Genomic DNA, 24,935 nt, shown 5'->3' with positions numbered 1-24,935 from the left:
CTTGGTCTGGGGCCCTCAGACCAGCCTGGAAAACAGCTTCACATGTCTACTGACCCAGAGATTCAGCAGGTGCGCTGGCAGCAGGGGAGGCAGGCCCTGCAAGTTGCTGCGAAACATTCCATAGAAAAGCTAAGAAGCCCATGTTCCTGAAGACTTTTAAGATAAAAACTTGTATGAAATTCTAAACTTCTCCAATTTAGAGTTGAAGAAATATAACTGATGGGGAAAAATATTTTAAATGCTTACCTTTACTAAATGAGGTGGCACAAACTAAAATAATGAGGTATTTTTAAATCAGACATAGTTTTTCTTCTATCAAACTGGCAAAAAGTTGTTTTGTGATGCTGTTATCCTGTGCTGATGAAGGCTCAGGAACAGGCGTCTCGTACACTGTTGACGCAAAAGGGACTGAGCCACCTTCCCAGAGAACAATGTGGAAACAGCGATCAGGAGATGGACAAAGCTCCACTTGCAAGAGTTTACCCCAGGAAAATATCTATGCACTCAGAACTATGCACTAAGATTTCTGTATACACGTATTTATCACAATATTTATAACAGGGAAAAACTGGAAACCACCTAAGTGTCCACCAGCCAACGTATTAATAAAGCCCTATGACAAACTGTCTCACCATGAGATGACCGTGTTCCAGAAGAACGTTTATGTAATAATATGGGGAAGCACACAAAATTATTAGGTGAAAGCTGGACATGAGATACATGTACACAATATAATTCTAATCTTGTTTTTTAAAAAGTATGCCTCTTCCAATATACACAGAACAAAAGACAGGCAGGGAAGCAAAATGATTTCAGTGATTATCTCTGGATAACAGGATTAGTTTCTTCTAATTTTTCTTAATTTTTATAGTGAATATTTATTAGTTTCATATTTAAAACCACATTTAAAAAATACATATACGCTTTGTCTTAAATTGTGTTTACGACCTTTGAGAAGAGAAGCTGTCTCTTTTATGAGAACATCTACCCCACGAGAGTTGTGTTCCTCAGTAAGGCATCTGACGAAGCTTTCAGGCTCTCACGGGCAGCAGTCGGGCCACGCCTCTAACTCTGACTCCACCACTCCAGCTGCAAGGTCCCTCTGAGTCTCAGGCCATACCCACACATCGGTAGGAGCACGTGACGATGGCCAGGAAAGAGCTTTGCCAACTGTAGGACCAGGAGCATGAGCGAGACGCTCTCTGCTCCGGAAGCAGGAAGGGAGGACGTGTCCCTGGCAACTGCTCTGCCCCATGAGAACCGGATGAGGACCCCTCGCCTTCCAGGACACTAGAGAACGTGTCCTCGGCTTTTCCCGCCCAGGGCTGGGGGAAGCTGGTGCCCCAACATCCTTTCTTCCTGCACCCTTCCCGCGCTCACAGCCCCCGCCATGGGTCCACGTGGCACTTTCCGACAGAGAAGACCCACAACCCCCACGTCACAGGTGAGGGAGCCTCGTTCTCTGGCCTCCTAACTGCTGCTGCTGAGGTCCGAATCCCCGGCTGGATGGGCCTGACAGAGGAGCCAGCTCTGGTCTCGGGGGGCTGGTTTGCATAAGTCTCCACAGACCCGGCTCCAGCTTTATGTTTGCAAATGAATACCCAGCCAAGATTTCAATTAAATTACCAGAAACACTTAAGTTTCCTCATAGACTCCACAACAGGGATGGAGGAGGAAGTCAGCTGATCGAGGTTACAATGCTGTTCAAGGGAGTATTTCTTGGGTCACAAGTGGTAAACCATGTTCTCTGAACAAAACCAGGAAGCTTTCAGTTCTTACTGTACGCACAGAGAGAAGGGAGGGACTTCAGATTCTGATAAAAATATCTCCCCATTCCCACTGCTCAGCGTGACACGAACAGGGCCCTTGCCTGGACTGCAAGGCGGCTTCTGAGAGCAGGGAGCCCCAGCAGCTGGGATTGTAGGGGCTTTCTGGGCCATGGGGAGGCCATGCGGCTGGGCAGGCCCACAGGACCTGGCACTCTCGAGACCAGGCGCTGCAGGGCCCAGGAGAGCAGCTGCAGTCCCAGTACAGAAGGATATGGGCAGAATGACCTAGAAATGTATTTCTGCATTTCATGGACACAAACATCAATCTATCTCTAAAGAATGGAAAAGCTACAGCAGCATGAGCTACCACCCTCCCATAGTCAAAAGCTCCTGGGATTCAGGTTTGGGAAGAAAAAGAAAATATCCCAAATATGTCATTTGAGAAAGCAGCTCCTGACCACAACCGGCCCCAGCTTTTCTCAAGATCCAGGATGTGGGTTCAATTCCCTCACTCGGGAAGTGGGGAAAAGAGTCAATACCAGGGCGTTAGGCACAGGCCTGGGGGACTTGCTCCCCCAAATCACCCAGATCCATGCAGAACATATCCTGGCCCCGGGCCAAAGTCACCAACGACTCTCTACCAGCTTGGAGCAGAGCCTCACCAATGGAGGCAGCGATGGGCTCTCTCTGCAACTGGGGCAAGAAGCCAGGAGACCCTGCTGTTGAAAGCTACAGGTTCATGTCCTTCCCACTCGCCTGGCTCCAAGGCCGGCTGTCACCCTATTACTGGAATCTCTCAGCTGTGGGGGGGTCCTCGGTCATTTGCTGTAAACCTCACTGCAGGAGGAAACTCGCTGAACAAATCCAGTGACCCCACTGGCCACCCAGAGCAGGGCCACTGTAACTTCCCCCTGTGCCTAGTCACGAGGCCCTGCCTGGCACCACGGCCCCACGCCAGCACTGACGAGATTCCCAGGCTGCCGGAGGGCAGAGCCCAGGGAGCCCAGCAGTGAGCATTCCCCAGTCCCCTCAACAAAGGCTCTGACAATCTTGCAACAGCAGTTTCCAAACACCAGCACGTAAAAGCTTAACAGAGTCAGCACCTGATGCTTCCGAGGCCGCCTGCAGCAGCGTTACCTGCATTCCGTGACTAGGGAAGGGAAGGTGGCACCCTGCGTGGAAAAATGTGACCGTAAAGGTCACAACCCATGAACCCAGAGCCCCATCTAGGGCTCACACACAAGGGCAACGTGCGTCCGTCCCAAACGTCCACCAGCATGGTTGCCGGTTATCAAAAACATTCATTCATATACATATAAAGCACTAATAAATTCCTAGTAACCTTCTATTACCTACTTTAAAGAGAAAAAAAAAAAACAGAGGGTGGCAGCAGAGACTATAGACCGCCCCAGGAGCACGAGCTGTCCCATCCCCTCCTCTTACACTTCGAGTTGCAACCAATAAAGGTCATTCCTACCGTAAAAAAAAAAAAAAAGCAACTCCGACTACGATCAGAGGGAGGAAGAAAGTGTGCAGACCCTTCAGCAGCCGATCCTCACGCTCAGACGAGGTTGGGCTCCAGGAATGCAATATTCACACCCCATGAGAAAACGGCAGCCGCTTCCAGCACAGGGAAGAAGTGCGGGGGGTGGGGTGGGGGCCGTGAGTCCCCTGGGCAGCTGCAGCAGTCGCAAAGGCCAGGCCACCCCCTCACTGCACACTCCCAGGGACCCCGCGTCGTCCTCACTCTGCTCTGCAGCCCACGCACCGTCTCAGCTCAGGGCAGCCTGGCGCTGTGTGCACGGCCCCAGCTACACCCCACGCGCCCCAGGGAACCCCATCTGCTCTGACCAACCTGGTGAAGCTGCTGCTGCAGGGCTTGGTTCTCCGTCACGATAGCAATCTGGGCCTCCAGGTCCCGGTGAACCGACCTGTACCCAAAATTAGGAGAGCCAATCAGCGTGAGACAGGGCAGGCTGCTCCCTGCCAGGTACAGCCAGAGGCCTGCAGGGAAAAGCAAACGTGCAGACAGGAAATGAGCACAGCATCTGCCGAAGTCTTCTCCACACACTGTTTCAACCTAAGAAAAGCAGCTGACTACAGGGTTCACGGGGACACGAGGTGGCCGCTGCAGACAAGGCAGCAGGCTAAGCTAGGACGCACTCTTCCACCCCCTACTCGGGTGCCATGGGAAACGGGGGGACCAGGACACAGCCTGGCCCTCCCGGATGCCTCAGCTCGATCGCTGTTCTTTGCTCCTACCACTCTGCACCCTGACCTCACTTCCCAGGCAGGACAAGAACGGGGTTCCCAAAGGGAACCTGGCGATGTGTCTCCAGGGTCTGCTCACGCACACCCCTGCCTCAACTGCTCACCAGAGCATCTCCCTGGAGAGTTAAGGGCCTCAAATTCCCCTCTCTAAACTGCCTCGGCCACATCCTGGCCACATGCTGCCGGCTAAGCTCCCAGTCCACGCCGCCCAGAGGCCCAGTCGTGTCTTCCTGCAAGCACCAGGGAAGGCGTGCAGGTCAGAGCACACCTGCTGCTCAGGGACGAAGCCACCACCGTGTTCAACACGGCAGGTAGGAAGAGCAATCCTCTCTACCTAAGCCAGCGCACTTGGGGCTGGTGACATGGGTGACAAAGGTGCTTGGTAAGAACAGGTCAGCTGGAAGGCTGGCTGCCCGACCACAGGTTCTGGGTACGACATCTGTGCCCTTCCCACCTAGGGACACAGTCTCCCTGACCCAGCCCCCCATTCCAGGCTGTCATACACCAGAAAAACTACAAAGCCCAAAAGAGATCACAGAAGTGAGACCTCTGCTGTCACTGGCCCTGGGGCTCGGGGCCTTCCGGGCTGGGCAAGGCAGCCCATCGGGCCACAACACCCAGAGAGCACCGTCCCCCCTTCTTGCCAGGAAGAGAGCCTGTTAATGCTACAGTCAGAGGAAAAGCAAGGCAGGGGAGGAGCAACCTGTGTGGCAATGAGAGCCACACAATGGGGACGTTTCTGTGATGAAGGTCGTGGGCACTCTCAGAATCCTGAAATGCCACCTGAGATGACAAAACGCAGGCACCGGGCTCTGCGCGCCATCATGTGCCCTCCCCAGAGTTCCCGGGCCTGTTTTCACGGCCCAGCCCCTGTCAGAACTACTTCTCCTAAAAAGACTATTCCCAAAACCTCACGTCCCAAGGACATCTGCTGCCTAAGACTTCCTTCCTCCTAGCGGGAGCCCAGACGTGGGCCTGGTCTCCAGACTCTCCCCACGCCACACTGAGCACACCCATCCCAGAAAACCCAGCCTAGCGTCAGTGTGGCCGTGGTGGACACAGTCTCCTCTGGGCGCCATCCACGGGCCAGCCTCCTCAGGGTCCCCACCACGACATGCCTCCACCAACGTGGACCTTTCAAAGGGCCCTCGGACACGCATGCTCGTTACAGGCAAGTCAACAGTGTGTAATACACACCATGCTCCTAAAATAGAAGACCATTTCCTAATTCTCACTCCGAGCAAGAGCATTTCCAAGAACATCTTGGGTAAGAGGTGACGAGGCCCTGCCGCCTGTTCCTGTAATGGGCTTGTCCCCTCCCCTCCAGAGGGCCACATCAAAGCCACTTGCTTGCCTGTGTGCCCCGCTCCGTCACTGGCACCGCCCACTGGCGTGCCGGCCCCTCACAGGCCCACACCCGCCCTCCCTGGCGGCCCTGCCCAGGTGGTCCGGGTGAAACAGCCGCCGCGCCCTCTCTGCTCGTGGCTCTGCACAGCCACAGCCGCCCGTGCACGCCCACCTTTGCCCACAGGGTACGGAGCTGTGAGAGGCAGGTGCAAGGTGGGAGCCTTGCCAGCCTCAGACCAAAAGCAAGAGCTTCCTCCCACTTGACATTGCCAGTTCCAACTTTTCTGGTGACAAGATCAGCCTGGTAAAAACACTGGGTCTGCTCAGTGCCACTTGTCCAGCCAGCTCTCCTGAGCCTGCCCTGAGAGGGGACAGTGAGAGTGATGACAGGGAGGCCACACATTCACATGGGCGACATGGTCGGGCTGATCTGCAACATGCCACCATGACCTTGTGTCTACCCCATGGCTCCTAGACCACAGAGTCTGGCAGGGAAGGCTGGAAGTGCCTGGTCCTACACGTACTTTTTATTTGCAAAACCCACCTAAACACTGACTCATCCTCTCACAAGGTAACCTGGGAGTCTGCTGTGAGGGGAGGCAGCCGCCCACAGCTAAAGCTTCATTATATGCATTTTTGTCACCACCGACCCCGAGACAGGCTGTGTATCTGTTTGTACACTGTGTATCTACGCTTCATATATAAAAACAACGAGATATTTTTAGCACCCCTCCCCAACAGCTATCACCCTGTTGGGAAGGCGTGACAGACCCCTAGCTCTTGTCTTCCCTCTCTTCCCTGTCACCTCTACCTCCCTCTGCTTCCTTCCTCTCAGTGGCCTTCAGGTGAGCGCTTGGGATCGAAGCGGCAACTCACGTTTTTAACCCACCTGAGATTGCCCCACCAACTTCCCCTGTGGTCTTATTTGCACTGCAATCTTGCTCCATCAAAAATAAAAATCATAAATGGGCCAGGCACAGTGATTCACGCCTGTAATCCCAGCACTTTCGGAGGCCAAGGTGGGAGGACTGCTTAAGGCCAGGATTCAAGACCAGCCTGGGCAAGACAGCAAGACCCCATATCTCCACAAAAAATTAAAAATTTAGCCAGATTGGTGGTGTGCCTCTAGTCCCAGCTACTCGAGAGGCTGAGGTAGGAGGAACCCTTGAGCCCAGGAGTTCAAAGCTGCAGGGAGCTATGATCGTGCCACTGTACTCCAGCCTGGGCAACAGAATGAGACTCTGTCTCTTAACAAAATAAAACAAAACATTAAAGACCATAAATGGCAAGGCCGATGCCATTCGGTAAGCCCCAACAAGACAGCCTGAGTAAAAGCACTCCGCCTGCAGAGAGATGCCACACAGCACTGTGAGATGCAGCACGTGGTGCCTACTCCCCAGCGAGCACCGCAAGGCCAAGACAGCTGGGAACAAGTCTTTCTAGATTTAAGCTCACCAAATCAGTTTTTAGCCATTCATCTGTACCCCGAGGAACACTGGGAGGTTCCCACTTGGGGAGGGGATAAAGAAGCTTTTCAAGTTCTGCTTCACCTCTCGCGGTGTGGCTCTGGGCCTCACTCCCCCCAAGTCGGAACGTCAGGCTGCCGCACACGGGGTTAAGACCAGCAGGGCCAGGACTGGCAGGAAACACGTTTCCCGGTCCAAGGCCATAAACTGGTTATCAAGCCCAACTCGTCATCCCAGGGCCTGACCTTTGGGCCCAACATCTCCTCCATACCAGGAACCATCAGTTTAGGGGAGATCTGCACAGAAATGACACCTGGAGAGTGGAGGAAGCAGCCCTGCTGCGGAGAAAGAGCGGCAGCAGTCCAGGCAGGCAGTTCACAGGGCACAGAGAAATACTGCGACCCTGGGTGCCAGGGAGAGCAGGGTGCAGGGCAAGCAGGGGCAGCCACCACCTCTCCCTGCACACTCACCATGGAGCAAGTGTGGGAGCGTGGCATGGGCACCAAGGGGGACCTGGACTGGCAGGCCACATCAGCTGCTCCTCGCTCTGGGCTTCCTCTTCCTGCCTCTGCTCTTCCCCGTCACTCCCTCCTGCTGGAGCGTAAGCCAGACCCTGCTGGCCCTGGCAGAGGCCCCCAGCACTCGTCCAAGCTGCCTCTCACAGGCCCCGCTGCCCTCTGATCTCACTGCCACCACTCCCGGCTCCCTGTGCCACTGGACATGCAAGCTTCGTGCGGCGGAGTGGGCTGCACGCTTCTGTTCCCTGCCCCAGACACTGACACAGGTGCTCCCTCCCTCTTCACTCAGGCCTCTGTTCGAAGGTCATCTCCATAGAGGACCCGCCCTGACAGACCACCATCCCTGCCCTTTTCCTGCTCTGGTCTTTTTAACTCTTGCCATGCCCCGATATGTATTCATATAGACTCACCTGCTTGTTATCTGCTTCCCAGGAATCCACAAGCCCTGGGGGGGCAGGGAGTTAGTCTTGTCCCCAAGGACCCATTCCCAATGCCGTGAATGACACTCGGCACACAGCAGATACTCAATAAATACTTGTTTCAGTAAAATAAATAAAATGAGAGTAATGATGGCTCTTCTAACAAATGAAGATTAAATTAAGTGTAGAATTCTGAGGCTCTAAAACAGGAGCATGTGAGCATTTGAGGCCAGGGGCCTTCTCTGAGGATCTCTCCTAGGAAAATTCAAACCTATGCACCCCTCTCTCTCAGCCACCCCCCACAGCATTTTGCAATAAATCTCAGAGGGTTCTCAGGCCCCTATAAAGACAAGGAGGGGACAGAAGACATCACAGTCCTGTCCTTACATGGATAAGCACCTGCCTGTTCTGCTGAGAGAAACTCTAAGAGGCCTGGAGGCTGGTGTGTGCTTGCCCAAAGAAGGGAATTTGCACTGGCACAGCCCCCCCAGGGGACACCCCCCTGGGTCCCAGGTGAGAACCACCCAGTGGGGCCCAAGCAAACAGGGCGGGGCTGCCAGCTCTCACCATCGGTTCACCTTTGGGCACTAGGCCAACTGGCCTATCAGGAAGGCAATAAAGATAGTGACATTCTCACAATCATTAACAGATTCCCCTGTCAGCATGAGCCAGAAATCTCTTAATCCAATACCCCTGCTCCACCCTAGCCACCCACATTGTGCTGTCAGTGCTAGAATAGTGCATGCAGAAGAAATCAAAGTCAACATGTTCAAACTCGTTTTCTGATCCTCCCTCTGAAAAGCACGCCCGAGGGCAGAGCCTGCGTCCCAGCAGAGGACACTGCATGGCACACACGGCCAAGATCCCTGCCTGAAAGGGCTGTGGCTCTCAGGAAAGGGCGCTCCCGGCGAGAAACCCAAGATGACCTGCACTACCCCCGCGGCCTCCGCTCTCCATGGAGCAGAAAGCTCAAGGAGAGACATGAGACCGGTTTGACATAGTCCACGCTCACACAGGCTGCCCTGAAGCAGCTGCTCCCAGGCCCCCAAGTCGGCTCACTGCATACGGTGAACGCAGCACCTCCACGCTGACAAAGCCAGTCTGCCCCTGCCCTGCACCCTGCTCGGACCAGGACCAGTTTTGGAAGGGGTATCCCAGCACCCACTCAGAACAGTCTACTGAGGTGATTCCCGTTAGAGTCCAAATTCTACCCCAGCTCCAAGAACCTCGTCCCACCATACCTACTGGGCAAGGAGTGAGGGCCGGGCAACAGGAAACTGCCAAACCGTGAATCACTGGAGCCACCAGCAGCCTGACCTCTGACCCGGATGCCCACCCAGGCTGCACCCCGATGCCCCTCCTGAAGACTCTCTTCAGAAGCCAAGATGCAGGTGAAGACCTCCAGCTTCAGGGCCTTCCTTCACGACCAAATTCAGGGAGAACAGCAACAAAACGAGGCCTGGTCACGAGGCCAGAGGCACAGCGCCAGGGGATCCAAGACGTTCTGCTGCCAGCATTTGTGCCAGGACTCCCAGAGCCCCTTCTCCCCTGTGTGCCTCCACCCTCCACACAAGCCCGGTCTCACGGCCCAGGAACCACACAGCTGCGCTAGAGAAACTGGGCCGTCCAGCCACCGTGTTCTCCCGACAATCCAGTGCCATCACCCCATTCTACAGGAAGGAAGTGAAACAGGGCCCTCAGCTTTTGCCAAAGGTAAATCTGGACTCAAAACCAGGCTTCTGGCTGGGCTCACACTTGTAATCCCAGCCCTTTGGGAAGCCAAAGTTGGAGGAGCGCCTGAGGCCAGGAGTTCAAGACCAGCCTGGGCAACATAGTAAGATCCCATATCTACAAAATTAAAAAAAAATTGGGCATGGTGGTGTGGCTAATAGGTGTAATCCTAGCTACTCGGACAGCTGAAGTGGATGATTGCTTGAGCCCAGGAGTTGAAGCCTACAGTGAACTAAGAGTCACTGCACTCCAGCTTGAGCAACACAGTAAGACCCTTTTTTTTTTTAAAAAGGGAAAAACAAACAACCCAGCTTCTAAGGCTTTTAGATTCCAAGTCTGGTTAACCTCTACACCAAATTATGCTTACATGGGCTCTCCCAAGTTTTCCGAATAGGCACTCTTGGCAAAAAAACAAGTAAAAACTAGGTAAACCATATTGCAAAAAAAGTCTCTAATGCACAGCTTTACATAGTTAAAGGTTCCTCCGGTTCCTTGAAACAGTTTAATTTATTAAAATGTGATACATATGCATATATTCAAGTCTGTTAAGAAATCAGCACAGTACACAAGAGAGGTATATTCAGGCTACCGAACAGAACCAACAGTACCCCAGCAAACGGTTAAGAATCTTTCCAACAAGGCATCTGAGCAAATGCTAAATAGTCCCAGCAACATCTGGTAACATAGAAAGTACTGAAGAATAAGCCCTAGAAACTTCCTGCCATCAGACTGCAGTGAAATCCACCGGCAGCTATTGACTGAAGTGGCCATGTTGCCCAAGAAGGCTCTCGGCTTTGTCCCCACCAAGCCACTCTTCAGCAAGTTCAACACTGAGTCAGTCCTCAAAGCCTCTTGCCACCTGACTCCCAGGGAAGTACCACACGCTGACAAACAGCACTGTCGGAGGTGCCAGGATCTGGAACCCACAGAGTCCGGGCACACTATCTTCTGCCCAAGGGCTTCTGGGAGCAGGAGAAGCCAAGATCAGCCCAAGTCTGCCCTGTAGGAGCTTGGTCTCTCTATTTTATTTTTTGAAGACAGTGTCTCACTCTGTCACCCTGGCTAGAATGCAGTGATGTCATCACAGCTCACAGCAACCTCAAACTCCTGGGCTCAAATGATCCTCCTGCCTCAGCCTCCCAAGTAGCTGAGACTACAGGTGCACACCTACACGCTCAGCTAATTTTTTCTATTTTTAGTAGAGACAGGGTCTCGCTGTTGCTCAGGCTGGTCTTGAACTCCTGAGCTCAAAGCAATCCTCCTGCCTCAGCCTCCCAGAGTGCTGGGATTACAGGCATGAGCCACCACACCCTGCCCCTGCAGGAGCTTGGGTAAGGGACCTATGTTATCAGCTGCATAGCCATTGGCAGGAATTCTCCAAAAAGGCACACAGCTTGTACCCACTTGGGCCTTGCAAAGGGTAGACAGTCAGGAAATGGTCCACCGCACCAACCATCCAAATCCACCACCGCCATGTGGGCTGCCCACTCATCCCTCAACCGACACAGGCTGCTCTGCACAAGTGACCATCAAAAGATGAGCCAGAGAAGGAGCTGACTTAGATCCCACGATGGATCGCAGCCACCAAGCGGGGAAGGACCTGGCCTCTCACTTCAGCACTGGATGATCTGACCCTGCCTCCTGGCTTTAGGACGAGGCCGCTCTGTTCAGAAGCAGCCCCTCCATGCAACAGCCACCCAACATCCACCTCTGCCAACTCTTACATACACATTCACATACGTGCATGCCCTGAAATCCAGCTGTAGGATCATCCAGGCCTCCCCACTAATCCAGCACTCCCAGATTGCCAGGCCCCACCCACACCAGGGTGGGAGAGAGGGAGCGGCAAGAGTTTGAGCTTGCCAGTCCGGGAAAAGGCAAGACACACCAGAAAAGCAAGTTGGGCGTTTCAACGGTAACTAGGGAGTCACCTCAGGTTTATCGGTGCTGCTCCAGGGAAATCTACCCACAGCAGAGTCAGAACTGCCAGACCAGAAACCTCCCAACCTGCAGGGTGAGTTAAAGGGCCTAAGCGACAAGGGAGCCCCCCTTACTGTCCCATCCCAGTGTAGACAAGGAGAGGGCAACATCTACCCACGCCCCTGGCACGCATGGCTGCAGGGGTCTGTGGCATAGCACCTCTGCAAAGCTCAGAGCTTCTCTGACTGCTCAGCTCCTTCTTCAGCACCCCACCCCCAGGCACTGCTGTTGTTCCCAGAAGTAACAACACCAATCTGAAAACACTTTGGCACACCCCCCACTGGCTGGCTCTACCCGCCCTGAGATACCTGACCACCAGCCTGGTTCGGCTCTTGACACATGCTAGGATGAGCCCCAAGGGAAAATGGGGTCGTCACTTCCCACATCAAACAGCACCACCCACCTGAGCCGGCATGTGGGCCTCAGAGTAGCAAGTGGAACTCACTGGGCAGGTCAAAAGTTTGCCACTCCAAGCTGTGACAGTGGTTCGTAAGGCTAGCCTCAGAACCTCCTAGGGAGTTTCTTGAAAACTCCATGATGGGTTCAACCCCCAAAGAGCTGGTTAAAGAAAAAGGAAAGGATGGAGGAGACAGAAGGGGCTAAGGCAGAAGGATCACTTGAGCCCAAAAGTGAGACCAGCCTGCGCAACATACTCTCTTCAAAAAAAAAACAGAAAAGAAAGAAAGAAAAAGGTCTGGACAGGCACGGTGGCTCACACTCTGGGAGACCGAGACAGGAGGTTCCACTTGAGCCCAGGAATTCAAGACCAGCCTGGGCAACATAGCAAGACCTGTTTCTACAAAATAAATTTTTAAAAAATTAGCTGGGGCTGGGTGCGGTGGCTCACACCTGTAATTCTAGCACTCTGGGAGGCCGAGGCAGGCAGATTGTTTGAGCTCAGGAGTTCGAGACCAGCCTGAGCAAGAGTGAGACCCCCTCTCTACTAAAAGTAGAAAGAAATTATCTGGACAGCTAAAAATATATAATAGAAACATTAGCCGGGCATGGTGGCGCATGCCTGTAGTCCTAGCTACTCAGGAGGCTGAGGCAGGAGGATCACTTGAGCCCAAGAGTTTGAGGTTGCTGTGAGCTAGGGTGACGCCATGGCACTCTAGCCCGGGCAACAGATCGAGACTCTGTCTCAAAAAAAACAAAAAAATTAGCCGGGTTGGTGGCGCCTATAGTCTCAGCTCCTTAGGAGGCTGGGGGAGGAGGATCACTTGAGCCTAGGAGTTGGAGGTTACAGGGAGCTATGATGATGCCTCTACTCCACCCTGGTCAGAGTGAGACCCTGTCTCCAAAAAAAAAAAAAAAAAAAAAGTTCAACCTGAGGATGTGAAGATGACCTCAAGTCTAAACACCACAGATGTATGCCCGTGGGGGTCTGCAGCCTGGATTCCCCACCTGGGAAAGGGCACCAAGGCAACAGCACCTCCTCCCCCTCCCTTAGCAATTCAGGAAGCCTCCAAGACAGGAGCAGAGCAAAGCAGGCTTCCGAACTGCCCAAAGAGAAGCCAGAAAAGCCATGGCCCAGGGACCCTCCAGGCACCATTACCCTTCTTTAAACACAGACTAACCCCCGGGTTACACAGGTGCCCACGAGTCAGACAGGACATACGGTCGCGCTGCCAGAAGTGGGCAGCCTCAGAGCACCTAGAGGCCACGGGGTGAGCTCACTGCTGAGCACAAGTTTTAAACATGTTTTGTCCACGTCTCAGAAAGGCGCACCTGAGCTTCTGTCCCTTGGTTCCCTGAGAGGGATCACAATAAACATGCAATTCAGACCACGGCCCAGTTCCCGCCATGGGGCAAGGCTGTACACTAAGTACACAGCCTCCGTTTTCACAGTTACGGGGAGAAAGGACTGGCACAGAGGAAAGCAAACAAACAGCAACGGTGAGGAACAGACAGGAAAACTGGGCTGTTAATGCCAAACTAACAATCCCTGATGAATCCTCTCTGCTCCCTGAGAAGAGCACTGCCAGCAAGCGAGAATTCCAGTGGTTAAGACAAGACTAAATCACATCCGTCTCCACCTATTTTAGGAGAGAGGGTACACGTACCACATTTAAAAAAATTTCTTTTGAGCCAGGTGTTACTATATTGCCCAAGCTGGTCTCCAACTATCCTCCCACCTCAGCCTCCCAAGTAGCTGGGATTACAGGCGTTACCACCTCCACACTCGGCCCATGTACCACATTTTTTAAAATCGCCACCAAAATGCTTTGACTTTATAAGTTTTGTTTTTTTTGTTTTTTTTTTTTTGAGACAGAGTCTTACTCTGTTGCCTGGGCTAGAGTGCCGTGGCATCAGCCTTGCTCACAGCAACCTCAGACTCCTGGGCTCAGGCAATCCTCCTGCCTCAGCCTCCCAAGTAGCTGGGACTACAGGCATGCGCCACCAAGCCCGGCTAATTTTTCTATCCATATTTTTAGCTGTCCATATAATTTCTTTCTATGTTTAGTAGAGACGGGGTCTCGCTCTTGCTCAGGCTGGTCTCGAACTCCTAAGCTCAAACGATCCACCCACCTCGGCCTCCCAGAGTGCTAGGATTACAGGCGTGAGCCACAGCGCCTGGCCTTGACTTTATAAGTTTTTGATGCATATAAGCGAGTGAGCTTATACAACTGAAATTCACTTAAATAGGACAGCTCTCATCTCCCAGGACATGGGACAACTGTGACATGCCTGCAAGGGCTACCATGAAGACAGAAAGGGTGAAGTGGCAGGGCTCTACCAGGCAGGTGCTGCAAATAAACCAAGAGTGTGGTACCCCCCACCCAACCCCTCGCTGTAGGCGGTCCCCCGAGTTAGAGCCATCCTCTGGCCAGCCACTGCGCACCTTTGGCATGAAAGGTCCAGCCCCTTCGCCAGTACTCCTGCAGCTGGACCCGCTCCTGCTGCCCCAGGCTGCACACCTCGCTGTAGAACTGCCGCTCAATGTGCACGTATGCCGCCGGGATGGCACCAGCCACCCCCTTGGCCCCGAAGAAGCCATTCACCTCTGGTGAGGCCAGCAGGATCTGGTACTCGGCCCTCGTGCCCAAGACCAAGTCCATGTAGGCCTGGGTCAGATTGAAGTAGCCAGTGGTGAGGAAGACTTTAGCGCCTCGTTCGGCCTCAGTCAGCAGGGTCTCAGTGACAATCTCGTCAATTTGGATCTCGAAGGTATTCATCTGAATCAGTGGATAAATCCAGGTGTCAGGGGCTGGTCTCCGATCACCGGCAGCCGCTGCATCCTCCTGGGTCAAGGGGGAGTCACTGTGGAAGGTCTGGGCGTGCAGCATCTGCTGGCGGGTCCTGGCCGAGTTGATCACACCCATAACCCTCTTATTGGCTGCCTTGCAATACGCAGCCCGGTCACCTGAAGAAAGACACGAGAGAGGAGTGATGGGAAGAGAAACGGACTCTGCCCAGCTCAGAGGACACAGCACGTGACAGGCAAGTGTAGATGCTATAACTGATCGTTCACTGAGCACATGTCGAGTGAGCACAGGCACAAGGCCCTGAGCGAGGCTCCTCTGTAGGTACAGCTGCCCAAGACAGGGACCTTGTCTGCCAGAGCCTACACTCAGGTGGAAGTGAAAGGCATGCCCACACATAATTCCAGTTACAAGAAGGCTCACAATCAGGCAAGATAGGCCGGGTGCAGTGGCTCACACCTGTAATCCCAGCACTTTGGGGGGCTGAGGTGAGAGGATTGCTTAAGGCCTAGAGTTTTAGAACAGCCTGGGCAACACAGCAAGACCTCATCTCTGCAAAAAAAAAAAAAAAAAAAAAAAAAAAAAAAAAAAAATTTTAAATTTAGCCGGACATGGTGGTGCACACCTGTAAGTCCCAGCTACTCAGGAGGCTGAGATGGGAAGATCACTTGAGCCCAGGAGTTCGAGGCTACAATGAGCTATGATTGCACTACTGTACTCCAGCCTGGGGAACAGAGCAAGACCCTGTCTCTAAAAAAAACAAAAACCAAAAAAAAAAAGCAGGCAAGACAAATTTAGGGTGATAGAAATCAGGACAGTGGTTACCTTGGGGCAGTAATGCCTGGGAGGGGACGCAAGCGGGGCTGATCCACGATGAACAGGTACAGAACTGTACACTTATGACTGGTGTTCACTGTACATGTTATACTTCAAAAGAAAGCTTATTTAAATAAAGACGTGTAAGTATAACCCCAAAAAGGGAGCAAGCATATGCCAGACAGGCATACAGAGGAAGCCTCAGCCTAAGTACAGTCACAGAAAGCTTCCCACGGGCGGTGACAGCGCTCGAGAGGCCTCTGAGGGCAGAAGGACGGCAGGCAGCTCTAGGCCCTACGTGGGTGCCCTTTGTATTCAGACAAGACCCTGGTGACAGGTGGCCATCCAGACATACGAAAGGGAAAGATGCTATTACCAGACAAGAAAAGATGGAAAATTAATGAGCTAAGCATCCAACTCAAGAGGTCACGAGAAAAAAACAATAGGATGAAACTAAAAATAGAATATAAAGAAGGAAATAATAAAAATAACAGAAATTAATAGAACAAAAACTGCACAAAAATAGCAAGTATCAACACTGTCAAAAGCTGATTCTCAGAAAAGACTGATAAAATAGCAAGCCTCGGCAAGGCTGACCAATGACTCCTCGCTCACACGGTCTGAGCTGATGGCAGAAACAGACACTTGGGTGCCTTGCAGCGCTGGGCTATGGGACCAAAGAAAAGGACCGGCCTGCGCGGGAATCCCTCCTTGTGATGCCAGCAGCTGCCAGGGGAAGGAGGCAGCCACACGCTCCACACTGGCCACGGCTGCAGGAAGAAGGAACGTCAGGGCCATGAGCACCTCTCCACGTGCTCACGCTGCTCTCCGCTGCATGCCGCACCCCAACTCCTGCCCTGAGCACCCTCTCATCCTTCCCTGAGCGTGGACCCACTTCCCCTCATGTTCATGCCTGGCATGTTACATCAGACAAGGGTCTGCAAATGTTTTCTTTAAGGGTCAGATAGTGAATATTTTGGGCTTTGTGAGCCAAATGACAAAACTGAGGATAATATGTACATCCATGGCCGGGTGCGGTGGCTCACACCTGTAATCCTAGCACTCTGGGAGGCCGAGGCAGGCGGATCGTTTGAGCTCAGGAGTTCGAGACCAGCCTGAGCAAGAGCGAGACCCCGTCTCTACTAAAAATAGAAAGAAATTATATGGACAACTAAAAATATATACAGAAAAAAATTAGCTGGGCATGGTGGCGTATGCATGTAGTCCCAGCTACTTGGGAGGCTGAGGCAGGAGGATCACTCCAGCCCAAGAGTTTGAGGTTGCTGTGAGCTAGGCTGACGCCCGGCAACAAAGTGAAACTGTCTCAAAAAAAAAAAAAAAAAATGTACGTTCATATATAACGAGAGAAAACAGATACCCATAAGTTTTTTATTGATTAAAAAAACAGGCAAGTCAGATCACGGCCTGGCTCAGTAGCCCACAGCTCCCCCAGCAGAGGGGTGGGGCTTCCAGCCCCACATAGACGCCTCCCTTCTAGGTCCGCAGCATGCAGGGAGCTCTTCTCACATGGTCCAAGTTTAACCCCCCTTCCCCAAGTTGTGGGCACTGTTGCCAATTCAGCAGTAGCCCTTTAAGGGCCACGGGGAAGCCACAGCCACAGGAATCACAGGAATGCAAATGGCCTGGAATGCTCACGCCAGGACTTGCCTGTTTCCAGTGAGCAGAGCTGAGAGCTCTCCCATTTCACTTTCCAGGCAGGAGGCCACAGGCCTCAAGGGAGCTGAGAGCCACAGGGCCCGTGTGATAGCAGGTTTGGAGGAACTGGCCCAAGGAGGACGGTCGTGGGGCAGGCTGCTTCCTGTAAGTCAAGGCAGGCTCCTGGCTCACTCGCCCAGGCACTCAGGCCCTGAGCCCACACGCCCACCTTCCCAGGCTGGCTCCCTCACCGCAGAGCATGACTGATGGTCAGTGAGTCACATCTGTCTGGCTTCACGGACAAAAGCAGAATGAGGCACTGCCACACAAGTCTCCTATGCCTGCAGCAAGGCCACCCAGGTGTGCTCTCCTGGGCCCTCACCCCATCCCACCCACAACTGTAAGAGGGTGGCAGCAACAGGCCCCTACCTTTGTACGGATGCACCATCCCGTCCACCACCTGCACCGTGTCATCCCCCTGCAGCTGCAGGGACACGTCCCCCACCGCGTCCACTAGCTCTGTGAAAAAGTCGGCAATCTCCGCACAGTCCTGCAAGAACACGTAGCGGTCCTGGCGGTTGGTGAAGTAGGAGTCACTCAGGTTTGCGCTACAGGGAGGGAAAAGCAGGTGAGGACTCAGGCAAGGGTGTAGCTGCGTGTCCTATTCACTCAGGCCTCAGGTGAACTAGCAGGGGAGTGACAAACTCAGGTCAGGATGCAATTAACTAAGAGCTCTGAGCAATGACCACGTCACGAGACAAGGCAAGAGTGGCACTAAGGTGACACATAAAAGTGGACCGCAAGGCTCCTCTCCTCATAGAGCTGACAGTCTAGCCAAGAAGAGGAGATGCAGACACCAAGCCAACTAACCACACGTGGCTATCAGTGCCCGCACTTTAGAAGCAAAAGGACCTGCATTTCCACCCTGGCTCTGACTCCTGCTTATTTTTCTGGCTCTGACAAAGTTATTCGTCTCTCTGCTCTGTTTCTGCATGTACGACATGAGGAAAATACTACATAGGGTCACTGTGAGAATTACATGAGATGGTGCACGTGAGTGGCCAGCACACAGTCAGTGCCCAGTGTACGGTGACTGTCTTCCTATCAGCCCTGTGGGCTTCCAGCTTTCACGGCAGACGCAGCGCCGTGGGCAATGCCTGGAGAGCACGGCAACCAGACATATAGGCAGGTTCTCCAAGGTTTACAGGGAAGGATTTTCCTCTCTCCTTATTCCACTGACTTCCACGCCGGAGAGCACTAGGCAGAATCACCGACAGAGGGGAGCAAGCTCACCCGCTCAAGATGACGTTGTTGTCGAAGAGGTACACCTTAATGTGCTGCAGGCCAATGGTCTCGTTGAGGCGTTCAGGGATAAGGAGCCGGAGAAGTCCACGGAGGTTTGGCGTGTGAAAAAGGGACACTCGGACCTGTTCTGGAAACCTCTGCAAGAGTGGGAGCAGCATTGTGCGAGAGTTCTTCCTGCCTGAATACATGGGCACAGAGGAAACGGACAGGTGATTCACACCAGGAAAGACGTCCTGCCTGCCAGTGGGGAATGGCACTGCCTTCTACCCACACTGCCCACCTGCATCAGTCCCACCAACTGGTGCCATTTCGAGCCAGGGGGCCTCTAGACTAACTTCTTACCTGGCTGCTGACCCCGCTCAGGGCAGGGAGTGCTCAGCGTAGCAGACCCCTGCCGTTTTTGCCACCCAGCATCCATTCAGCCTCCTTCCCATAACCGTACCCAACTTCCTCCTGGGGGTACCACCCCACCCCCACTCTCGGCATTTCTGCTCCGGGTAAAGATTACTCTACCCACCCTGACCCTTCACTCCCAGCTCCACAGAACACACAGGCCTGGGTGCAGCCATTCAGCACACTCCAAGCCCCTAGCAACTGCCGTTGATTCAGTGCTGGGCACACAGCCATGGCAGGCCACTCAGGAGCTTTGGCCTGACTCTAAGGGAAACAGACTCTCTTCCTATGGACAAGAGGTCATGGGGATACAGGCCTCAGCCACCAGAGGCCACCATACAGAGCCTGACACTAAAGCCAGCCAAGAAGAAGCAGGACCAGGAGATGGATCCTGGTGACATATCCAAACATCAAATCACAACCCACCCAAAGCAGGCCAGTCACAAGAGTCAAAAAAAGTCTCTTTCTCTCTTTTTTGCCTAAGTAGTTTTAGCTGGGGTTTCCGTCACTTGCTGCAAAAGGAAGCCTGACTCAGACAATCAGTCAGGCAGTCCTGGGTGGGCCAACACCATCCTCAAATAGCCTTGTCTCTGCCTGAGCTCTAGGAGGTGGCAGTGCAACTCCTCAAACTGAGGATCTGAGAGAGGAAGAGCAAGGGGGCTCGTACGCATACCACCTACCTCTGGAGCCCCGTGTGAAGTCCAAGAGAATGGAGACCTTCAGGTCTGAAGGAAACTTTGCTTGGACTGACTTTTCTAGAGTACTTTCCAGGCAATCCACCTATCAAGAAAAGAACCCGAAAGAAGTGTAAAAGCCAAAAAGATGTTTGTATATTTTTAAAAAAAACAAATCAATTTGTCAGCTAATGTCCTCAACATCCCCTCTGAACACAGGCTTGCACCATCAGCACGCGGACACCAAGCCCTCAAAAGCTCTCCACCTGAGACAGCCTCCTCAGGACAGTCAGAAACCAGCCAGCACCCTCACCAGCCAGTGCCCCAGGAAGAGAAAGGGGGTCTTTGTGGCAGGGGCGTGCTGCCCGAGCAGGCTGGACCTTGCCACTCTTGGAAACGCTAGCTAAGACACCAGCTCCCACACACATTTCAACACAGACAATGCTCATAGGCAAACAACAGACAGTGCCCTCCTCCCGGAGAGCACTCAGTACATATTTGCTGAATGAATGCATCCAAGACACAACCTGCCCACTGGCCATTCTCCATGCATTGGACATTACATTCTTCTCCCACAAGAACGAACAAGCTTCCCAAACTTGTGGCTAACGCTGTGTCCTGAAAATAGAGGGAGAGGCTGAAGCAGAGGAGAGAGGGGAAACGTATATGCTAATGGTCCTTCCCCTTCCTCCTCCACACTCCAATCCCTCCAGCTCCCACCTGTGAGTCTATGAACAAGGATGGGCCAAGTAACAACATTTACTATGGGCAATGGGCCCATTTTACTACCTCTGAGCAGAAGGCAACCCCAGGAGACCAAAACAAAGTAATGATGTCACTTACACATTCGCTTCAACTCAACTTTAGGTTCTGCTGGAGCACCAGAACCTGCACTGGCCCATCCCACAAGCAGCAACCCTCACACAAACCTGGTGATTTCTGGCTCCTTCCCTCTCCTGCCCAGCTCACTGTGAATGACAAGTGTGGCACGACAGCAAGTCTAGGTGGAACAAGGCTGGCCGCAGACCTGGCACCTGACGCCAGCTACTGGCAAAACCAGCCAGCCTGACCAGCGCCCAGGTCTGTTTGTCTAAGTACAGGGTCAGAAAACCTCTTGTAAAAAAGGCCAGATAGTAAATATTTTGGGCTCTACAGGCCAGATGGTCTCTTACAACTACTCAGTTCTGCTGTTGTAGCATGAGAACAGCCAAAGGATAACACACAAATGAATAACCACGGCTGTGTTCCAACAAAACTTTATGAAAACAGAAATTTGAATTTCACATACTTTTCATAAATCACAAAATATTCTTTTTCTTTTGTTTTTTTCCCCAATCATTTGAAAATGTAAGACGCACTCTTAGCTCACAGGCCATAAGAAGTAGGTGGCTGGCCAGAGTGGACCAGTGGGCCGCAGTCTGCCGAGCCCTGCACTGGTAGACAGAGCAGTCTAGAACGCCCCGTACAGGGTGAGGACGCTGGCCAGTAAGGCCAGAGGTCCAGATTAGGCCTCTTCCCACCTTCCTGCCTGGGCCCTCCTGACATGCCCATATCTGAGGCAACAAAAACAAGAGCTGGCTCTGAGACGGAGGCCGCGGAAAGACAGCTCCGCACCAACCCCATAGTCTGCGAGCTGGGATGCACTGGGGCCAATTCACTGTTGCTGCCAGGACCACCTCCCCATAAACCTTACCAGTTCCTGTTCCAAAGGACCTGTCCCCAGGTAGAGGGATGCCATCACGACCCGCCTCTTGGCCACTTTTATCTGTCCCTGAAAGAGGAGAAAAATTCAAAATTCACATTCATCATTTTCATAGTTCACTAAAAAAATACAGCCCTTTGACCTTGGAGGCAAATCACACTCCAAGCTGAACTATCCTATGTCCCCACCAATTGATATTTAAAGCAAGCCCAAAACGCACACAGCAACCTGCCAAATAAGACCCACAACCCTAATTTGAAGTACTCAGCTTACAAAGCACAGTCTTAGCCGACTACAAAATGCAGTGCAGCTATTAAACAGAACAAAGAAGATCTGTGCATGCTGACGTGAATGTGCACAATGGATTGCTAAGAGACAGAGGCAAATTACTCACAGAATGTAACCCAGGCTCCCACCTATTTACAGCTGTGCACATGTCTGCACATGCATCTGCAGGAACATGGAGAATACATGCCAAACTGTGGCAAGGTGACCCAGGGAGTGGAGCTTGAAGGAAGGGGGCATGGAGGCAAACCTGTACTCTACTTTCTACCCCTCTGCATGGTTTCAGTTGTCTGTAACGAGCATGTACCACTTTCAAAATATCGACAGACAGGTACACAGACACACAAACAGAACATACTAACATCCAAAGGTGACACATCGAATCAGTCCTAATAGCAGGGTCCTCTCCTTAGACCTTGCTCCAGCCCAGGAGAACACTGACTCCATCTCCAAAGCTCTAAGCAGCCCTGCCCCAGAGATGGTAACAAGGGCAGAAAGAATGGCAATGCTACCAGATACACAGGAGAGCAAGGTGAGAGGGAGGGAGACGGCATGGCATCTACCTGCTTCCCTATCAGAAGGGGCGTCACAGCCCAGCCTGAATCGTCAACACAAAAAGATGGGCATCTGAACACATGAACACACCACTGGGAAAAGCTTATGAACACGGAAAAAACAAAACAAATTTCCAAGGTTGCTATTTTCTTTGTTTTGTTACAAATTAGATGCTTATGGGGTGATGATTATGAAGAAAGAGAAATAAAAAAGGTATAAGAGACCAGGCATGGTGGCTCACACCTGTAATCCTAGCACTCTGGGAGGCCAAGGTGGGAGGGTTGCTTGACCTCAGGAGTTCAAGACCAGCCTTAGCAAAAGCGAGACCCCATCTCTACTAAAAACAGAAACATTAGTCCGGCATCGTGGCATGCAACTAGTCCCAACTACTCAGGAGGCTGACGCAGGAGGATTGCTTGAGCCCAGGAGTTTGAGGTTGCAGTGAGCTATGATGATGCCACTCTACCCAGGGTGACAGAGCGATACTATCTCAAAAATAAATAAATAAGGTATAAGGCAACTTAGTCCAGGCAACCAAAACATTCATTTGCTGTAGGACACTATGTCCTACAGGACAACCATGGCTGTAACGAAGGCATGAGGACCAGGCAGGAACCAGTGCTGTCCTCTCCTCTTGCTGTCTGTACCGGTAAGGCATGCTACTCAATGTGATACCAGCCAGGAGAATCCATCCACGATTCAGCCCAGAAGGCAGAAAAGAGAAGCCTTGGCTTCTTCCCAGCCTAGTGGGCCAAGCCCCTCTCCCCCTTCTTGGCCTCTTAAGGCCCACCCACCCCAGGCAGGTGCATAGTGTGCTCCAGCCTCCTGGCCAGAGGACCACCATGTGGAGATACAGTCATTCACCCAGAGTTTATTAGGACACTAAGAAAAACTGCCTTTGAAAAACTTGTTTCTTTAAACCAAGGAGAGAACCAAGTAGGAGCAAAGAGCAAACAGTTGCAGCATAATTCTATGCAAACAAGGATGCACAAGACAGACAAGCAGTGTGGGGAGGCAGAGGGGGAGAACCAAAGGACACGCCCATGTGCACACACACCACACACAGATGCATTCTAGAATGAGCCAGCCAGAAATTAAGCTAAGTGTGGATCAACAGAACAAGAGGGCAAAGAAGAGAAGACAGGCAGGCACTCAAAAGAATGAGGTCATTTTTTCTGCCCAAAGATGAATCTCTACCTATATCTTCTATTACCTCCCAGCATTCTGCCTGCCCAGCCTCAACAGACCTTCATTCTAACGTCATTGCTAATGTGAACCCAAAGAGTTCACGTTGTTAAAAATTAATTAGTGTTGAATTACTTCATTCCAATTAGCAATTTAACCAGAATAACTAGACATGGCATGTAAACCTGAGTAACATGTTGACAGCTGAGCCCCCAAATGCAAAGTTTACATCATTACCAGGAGAGGGAAGGCACACACTTGAGATAGTCCCATACAGAACCAGGACTACAACTCTTCAAACCAGGATGTCCAGGTTCCCAGTTACCTTTAAATGCCTCTTCATACGTATCAAATCCCACCTGTGGGTCTTCACATCCTGGATATTGTATCTACTAAGATGACACTACTGTGTTTGAAGATGTTTCCAGGAGCAAGGGTCCAAGATGCGGACTAGATGGGGGTTCATTTCTCCCCCATCACATTCACCAGGGACGTTCCCATGTGGCCCACATGTCCCCAGTAACCTCCCTTCTAGTGACCCACAACTTCAACACACAACAAAGGGAATCAATGTGTCCACAAGAACCAAAGTCTATGCCTCTGTCCTCACTGTTCCCTTCTCTGAGATGCTGGCACCACAGGTAAGCTTCTGACTGTGGCTCAATGCCAACATCCGTGACACTGAAACCTAATAGGTAGAACCCAAGGGTAATAAGCTGAGCAGCATCCAAAGCTGCCAGAACAGAAGGCATTCAGGACTCACCAATCTGATCCCCAAAACCTCCAACTCAGACTTCTTTCCTTTAGACACAACTTACTTACCTTCATGAGCTCGAAAAACTCCGCTGGGGAAGAAAGCACCCTGACATGAGAACTGGAGACTCCGAACTCTGGAACCAGGTTTCTGATCCACTGGAACCTGTGCACGCCCTCTGGACACAGGCAGCAAGGTGGCGAGGTGACCTGGGGAACAGTTGGAGACAGCAAGGGAGCCAATAGCAGCCATGGTGACCTGGTTAAAGAAACATGCAAATAGGTTATATTTCTCAAATACTTCTGCAGACGCCTCTCTCAGGTCCAGGGTGGGAGGGGTGGGGATTGGAGGTGGGTTGGCTTTTTGGGCTACTTTCCGATTTTCTAAAGTGAGCCCAAGTCAAGCTCTGCAAAACGGTTTTTCCTTCAGCCCTCCTTCCTCGTACTAGCCTTCTAGCTGAACAACTCAAGAAGTATAAATGTCGATGGATAAACCCCAAACCTTTAAGTTGATTCCAAACAACTCAGGGACCAAATTTAGAGTAGCTACAAGTCAACTCACAAAAGCCACCACATGGTTAACACTGCCACCTCCTAACAAATCCAACTCAAAAACATTTGTGTGCAGACAGCACTGAAAGATACCCACAGAAAAAACAGCTGGGCGTGGTAGCACCTGTAGTCCCAGCTACTTGAGAGGCTGAGGCAGGAGGATCGCTTGAGCCCACGAGTTTGAGGTTGCTGTGAGCTATGATGACACCATTGCACTCCAGCCTGGGCGACAGAGTGAGACAGACAGACAGAAGGAAAAGAAAGGAAAGAAAGCAAAAAAGGAAGGAAGGGAGGAACCAACTGGAACAGGGTAAGTCTGGTAGAAGTCTGACAGTCACAGCCCAGACCCCTAGTT

The 24,935-nt window shown here is 52.1% G+C and overlaps 1 protein-coding gene across 8 annotated transcripts in view; it reads right to left on the bottom strand.

Moving 5' to 3' along the window:
• PGS1 (phosphatidylglycerophosphate synthase 1) overlaps positions 1-24,935 on the bottom strand; it is a 71,577-nt gene that overhangs the window by 35,304 nt on the left and 11,338 nt on the right. For 5 of the 8 annotated variants that reach the window (XM_045525706.1, XM_045525705.1, XM_045525704.1 and 2 more), the window contains exons 2-8: positions 24,098-24,287; positions 21,242-21,319; positions 19,555-19,654; positions 18,470-18,659; positions 17,606-17,784; positions 14,344-14,865; positions 3,625-3,773 (exon numbers count right to left, since the gene is read on the bottom strand). In XM_045525706.1, coding sequence (XP_045381662.1) covers positions 3,625-3,773; positions 14,344-14,865; positions 17,606-17,784; positions 18,470-18,659; positions 19,555-19,654; positions 21,242-21,319; positions 24,098-24,287 — 1,408 coding nt within the window. The remainder of the gene's footprint in view (positions 1-3,624; positions 3,774-14,343; positions 14,866-17,605; positions 17,785-18,469; positions 18,660-19,554; positions 19,655-21,241; positions 21,320-24,097; positions 24,288-24,935) is intronic. The other 3 variants (XR_006728847.1, XR_006728846.1, XM_045525709.1) reach the window with 2 other exon arrangements.

Source organism: Lemur catta, chromosome 15 (assembly GCF_020740605.2).
Source record: "Lemur catta isolate mLemCat1 chromosome 15, mLemCat1.pri, whole genome shotgun sequence".
Classification (NCBI taxonomy): domain Eukaryota; kingdom Metazoa; phylum Chordata; class Mammalia; order Primates; family Lemuridae; genus Lemur; species Lemur catta.
Note: the sequence above shows the minus strand (reverse complement) of the source record. Positions and strands in the feature narration are given on the sequence as shown.